Source organism: Martes martes, assembly GCF_963455335.1.
Source record: "Martes martes genome assembly, chromosome: 16".
NCBI lineage: Eukaryota > Metazoa > Chordata > Mammalia > Carnivora > Mustelidae > Martes > Martes martes.
Window position 1 is genome coordinate 28,304,949 of NC_137904.1, and position 6,000 is coordinate 28,310,948.

The 6,000-nt window shown below is 44.5% G+C and overlaps 1 protein-coding gene across 2 annotated transcripts in view; it reads left to right on the forward strand.

Moving 5' to 3' along the window:
* The window catches only part of HEATR6 (HEAT repeat containing 6), a 34,258-nt gene extending 28,944 nt beyond the window's left edge, over nucleotides 1-5,314 (forward strand). For both annotated transcript variants that reach the window (XM_080825711.1, XM_080825710.1), the window contains 2 exons: nucleotides 910-1,114; nucleotides 3,114-5,314. In XM_080825711.1, coding sequence (XP_080681837.1) covers nucleotides 910-1,114; nucleotides 3,114-3,685 — 777 coding nt within the window. In that variant the 3' untranslated portion in view covers nucleotides 3,686-5,314. The remainder of the gene's footprint in view (nucleotides 1-909; nucleotides 1,115-3,113) is intronic.
* Nucleotides 5,315-6,000: the final 686 nt, after the last annotated feature.

Consider the following 6,000-nt stretch of genomic DNA (forward strand, 5'->3'; position numbering starts at 1 on the left):
TATCCCTGTTCAGAGGAAATCGAGAGAGTACTCGGGGTATGATATGTTTCTCTCCTGTCTTCCTGTGTCCTGAAAAACATCAGTGCTTTTTGTAATACCACTTGTGATCTGTTCACATTTGCTTTAATATTAATTTGCCTTTGTTTTTTTTTTTTTTTTTCCAAAAAAATCTTTAAGTAGAAGTAATAAGTCAGAAGGATGAGCAGCTCTTGGCTTTGAATAGCTCCTGTTAGACTAGTAAGTTGAAAGCATAGAAATGGGTTTTAGGGTCAGGTAGACATGGTTCAAATCCTGGCTTGCCCTTTGGTAACTGGGTGACGTTTGGTGTATTGCTGAACTTCTCTGAAGGTCAGTTTCCTCATCTTGAACATGGAAGTCATGACCTCTACCTCAGTGGCCTCAGAGATGCTTGTGTTGAAGCACCTAGCATAGCACCTGACCCATACCAAGTGCTTAATTGAGCACAGTGATTCTGAAACCCTAGGGAGCCCTGCCTTGGACTAATTTGTTCAGAATTTCTGGACTTCGGGCCTAGGAATTGGTTTCTGAAAAAGAAATCTCCCCAGATGATTCTAGTAGGCTGCAAAGGTTGAGACTCTTAAATACAAAAGTACAGGATTGGAATTCTACAACCTCGCCCGTTCTCCCCTTGCTCCAAGCCAGCTCTGCCCTGTTGCCCCTGGGTCTTCCACGCCATCTATGCAAAACCTTTCCGGGGGCACAGGCTGTTCATCATACTAGGTCTTTATAGCGTTCCAAGGAGCTACACCTTTATGGTCTGCTTGTCTCATTGGCACTAAGACTTCCTGGGTTTTTCAAAGCTGAAAATAAACTTTCTGTAACATCTCTTTGGCAAAGCAGATTTCTAATGCTTTTTCTTCTTTTTTCTTTTTTTTACATTTTTTCTAGGTAAAAAGCAATGCAGTCCGGGCCCTTGGAAATTTGCTTCATTTTTTGCAGCCGTCTCATATAGAAAAGCCCAGGTTTGCTGAAATCATTGAGGAGTCCATCCAGGCCCTAATTTCTACTGTTCTAATTGAGGCTGCCATGAAAGTCCGATGGAATGCCTGTTATGCAATGGGGAATGTATTTAAAAATCCTGCTCTTCCGTTAGGTAAGAAAGTCTCCCTCTTATCTCTGGTGGAGGGCCCTAGGACAACACACACCAGCCTATGTTGTTATTAAAGATGTTCCTCAGATTGGTACTTATCACAGTATTAGGAAAAAATGGAAATGTTCTGAACACCCAAGTTTAGGGGAATGGTTGAGATAAATCATAGTATAAATATTCAAGGGGATTTTTTAAAAAGGATTTTATTTATTTGAGATAGAGCACAAGCAAGGAGGAAGGGGAGAGGGGGAGAGAGATGCAGACTCCCCACTGACCCGCTGAGCAGGGAGTCCAACTCAGGGCTCAATCCCAGGACCCCGAGATCATGACTGAGCTAAAGGCAGACACTTAACCGACTGAGCCACCCAGGCGCCCCTCAAAGGGATCTTTTAGAATTATGTTTACAAAATGTTTTTGATAATCTGGGAAAGTATGATATTAAGCAAATTAAAACAGGTTATGAAATTGTATCAATAGCATGATCTCAATAAATGGGTAGAAAAAGGACTGGGTGGAAATTAGTCTAATTAGTGACAGTGGTTGCCTCTGAAGGGGATGATGAGTAGAATTTTTTTTTTCTGCTTTCACTTTCTAAATTTTCTACAAGAGCTTATGTTGTTTTAACAACAGGGGTAAAAAAGAAGGAGAAAAAGTGTCATGGAAGAAAGGGTAGAAATCAGAAATCCCAAGTGAGCCCTTGGCTGCGGCATAGAAGGAGGGCATCTGAGTAGTGACCTGCCATGTACCGAGCTAGAGAATTGGTGGCTAACAGCTGCTTAGGCGTGTGGGTTGTAGCTTCCAAATCCCATTCACTTTCCTTACCAGCATTTGCCTTATACACTTGTCTTTGTGATGAGGTTTGAAACAAGGTGTGCTCCTGAGGAGGTAAATCCATTCTGGACCAGCAGAGCATGCATCAGGTTAGGGAAATCTGGCTCTGCTCCCCTTTATTACCAAGAACTTCCACCCAGAGAGTGCCTGGCTGGCACAGTCAGAAGAACATGTGACTCTTGATCTCAGGATTGTGAGTTTGAGCTCCACGTTGGGTGTAGAGATTACTTAAATAAATAAACTTACTTAAGAAAATAAAAGGGAGCTAATGGAGAAGTAGCTTCTCGGATTTTCCATGGAGGAAATAGGCTCAAGTGACCTGTGGAGTTGGAGCTCGTTAAGGTAGTGTCTGCTTGCCTGTCTTCAAAGGCAACGAAGAAGTTGGGAGGAGCTAGGAGAGTTAGGGAAGATGAAATCTATTCTGATGCCCATCTCGAGGAAAAAGAACACCCTCACAATGGAGTGGGGAAGTGGAGAGTGGTAGCTCTGAGGAGGAAGAAAGCAGGCTAACTTCCTGAGACAATCAGGAAGGGAGAGAAGACAGAAATCGGGGCAATATCTTCTCAAAATTAAGACAGTTGTACCTTTGGTTAATCTGAGTATTCTGTTCCCCAGTCACTGCCTAGATAGTATTTTCTTTCTCTATGCAATAAAATGCATGACTTGGCTATGTCCAGAGCCGTGCCTGGATGCTAATCTGGGTGATAAAATACTCTTTTGTCAGCATGAACAAGGATGTGCATTCAGTTGTGCAGTGTGTGCACTCCTCAGAAGCACCTGACTGAGAGAACAAATGGGGCTATAATTCAGTCTGTACTCCACCCACCAAGCCCTCAGGACAGTCTCTTCCCAGAGAAGAAGCCTCTGTCGTGGTTGCCAAAGTCCCCATTTGAAGTAGCAAGTAGCAGAGGCCCCGAGCGTGTAGCAGAGGCTCCGAGTGTGCAGCAGAGTTGTTGAGGGATATGGGAAGTTTGGGAATCAGTACTCGGCACCTTCCCCAGAATCCCACAGCCAGCACTGGTTACCCTAATCCTATAGGGTTAGTGTGAGAATTAAGTGAAAACATAGTGATTAGCTTGAGCACTCGTGTGTGTGCTTCCTCTGCCCCTCTCCCTCTCCCCCATTTATGTCTAAGCCTTCGTTGGTTTCAGTGCCAGTGGATTCTTTCTAGGAACAGCCCCATGGACCTCCCAGGCCTACAATGCCCTGACGTCGGTTGTAACATCATGCAAGAATTTCAAAGTGCGCATCAGATCCGCCACTGCCCTTTCCATCCCGAGCAAGAGAGAGCACTATGGCTCTGTTGACCAGTACGCTCAGATCTGGAATGCATTGGTCACTGCCTTACAGAAGAGTGAAGACACCACAGACTTTCTGGAATTCAAGTACTGTGCCAGCCTACGGACCCAGATCTGCCAGGCACTGATTCACCTCCTGAGCTTGGCCAGCGCCTCAGACCTGCCCTGCATCCGAGAAACTCTTGAATTGAATGGGGACATGGTGCAGTCCTTTATCCTACAGTTTCTAAAGTCAGGAGCAGAGGGAGAGGACCCCGGAGCACCCCACAGCTCGCATGATAGAGGCCAGCTGGTCAGAAGGGCCCTGGAGCACGTAAGCAGTATCCAGGCACTGACCGGCGACATAGCCAAGAGGGCCATCATGGGCTTTTTAGAAGATATCCTCACCATTTATTTTGACTCGTCTGGATCCCAAGTAGCGATCCCAGAATTAACAAGTCGGTGAATAGTCTGCCACACTTCTAAGTGTTAGGTGGTAATAGAAAGATGTAATAGATGTAATAGAAAGATGTAAGCAGTACTAGATATGCAGGATTTAATTTTAGGGGCAGAAACAGCCTGTTCACCTTTATTTAGAATAGGTTAGCATCTATAGAAATTTTTCCTTGAAGGGCTCAGCCACCTCAGAGAGTGGTTCCATGGCATTGGCCATGGTGCAGGCTGCTGGAGCCTCTGACCTGTGCGGCCTCGGAGCCAGGAGACAGGGTTGAGTGCGGACCGAACAGATCAGGCAGTCATGAAGGGTGTCTAGCCTCACAAGGTAGAGACAAAAAACAAAGGAATTTAGAGATTAGGATGTTGTGTCTTGTGTCTCCGGGAATTGTTTTGCTTTTATAATAAACTAATGAAAAATAGCGTGCCCACAATCTCCTCTGTTTTCAGATCAAGTTGCACTTCTAGAAAGCTTCCTGCAGAGCTCGTGTTCAGCCAGTTTGCACTGGTGTAGCTGCTTCAGTTGCTAAAATACTGGAAAGTTCCTTCCAGGTTGGTAAATAGCTACTGCACTGAGATCCCCAGTACCAAGCCTGGAAGCCTCTCCACACCTCCCCATAACCCACTCATGGACGTGTTGACCCCTGGCACACAGAGGCTGCCGGCTAGACCTGTGTCTGTCTCACCCTGGCCGTAACACCTACTTCTGTCTCCATTCCCTGGTGTCCTTGGGGGGGGGTCCCCCATCCTCACCTGATGGTGCTTTCGCCACCTTTGAATTTGTGCCTTAAAAAAGAACTATTTAATTTAATTTAGGTGGTTAGAAAGAAAGGTTTTAAAATAATATTTTGATCATGTCTAAGCAGTTACAAAAGTCACTTCTCACCGAAGAATTATTTACATTTAAATTTTGCATTCATCTCTTTGCCTCCAACAGTTTGTAAGAATTGATTTCAGGTAGGAATTTAGATACATAAAAGAACCAATTAAAATGTCTCCATACTTACATTTGATCTGGGATAAATAAGAATCAAGATACATAGAATGGGGTTTGGCAATACATTATTTAACTATTGTTACTTAGCTTAACACATGGCATGCATGTGTCCTCTGTGTTTCTCCTTTGCCCCTAAGTTGCTCTTTTCCCTCTACTGTGTTGCTGGTTGCTCAGGAAGTACTACCCAAGCAGTGTGGGGAACAGAGGAGTCCGGTAACTGAAGGCCTGCTTTTCCATTGGTAGAATACCAACTGATTTCCAAAGAAATAGACCACAGGTACAGTAAAAACATCCCATAGAACGTTCTTTAAATTTGCTTTTCTTTGGGGATGATTCTGGACATGAATTGTTCCGGAGGCCTGGGGCCCAAGTTGAACCTCTGCTGCTCTGGTGCTGATCTGATGATGACTTTCAGAATCTCCCTCTTTCTCTTGAAGGGATACATTCTTAGTAGCAGTTCATTTACCTGTCACTTTCATAAAAGCAAAAATGTGGCATGGATAGCCACTGTTTGGAGGGCTCTCGCTGGTGAGTTTCTTGATAAAATATCTGTAAAAAGACTTTGAATGGTTTTATTTGATGATATGTTCTTTGTTTATCTTGAATAAAATCTCATTAAAAAAAAAACAAAAACCTTTCACTTCCATAAAGGTATCCCAGTCTCCAGATGTTAGTGTGTCCATAGGCAGGGAAAGACCAGGGGTCCGCTGCTAGAAACTCAGGACATCCAGGGTACAGCTCCTGTCTGGTTGGGCTGCTGACTCCCTTCTCACTGTGGCACTGTGGGGGTACCCAAGGGGCCGGAGTGCCCTCACATGCTCACAGCCTCAGGAAAACTACCGTCCTGAAGGGAAGCCACGCAGAAGATGAGGAGTTAGAACTGAGTCTGAGGCAGAAATAATAGAAAGTCCAGCTCCAATTCCAAATTCTCATTCAGACTGCCAAGTTCTGAACTGTCTTTTGATATTTAAAAGAAAAAAATTGGAGAAAGGGTCATCCATGTACAGATGGCTAGAGTCTTTGTATAACAAACTGACCGCATTAGGACACCTCACTTAACTTTTGAACCTTTTCTGTGACCACTAAAAGAAACTCACGAGTTTCTACCCACTTTTAGAACTTGAGGAAGGCGCACGTTGTTACCTCTTCTGTGGTACTACTTAATGGGAAAGGAGTGTAATCACCTTAATGGTGATTACAGGGTGGCAGAAAACTTCCATGGAATACCAGGGCAAGGGCTTCCTTGATTTTGACATTTGTGCATGAATGCAGACCCTGAGCGGAACCTCACTGTCTTTCCAACGTAAGAGCGCTGAGTTCTAGCTCCTCTG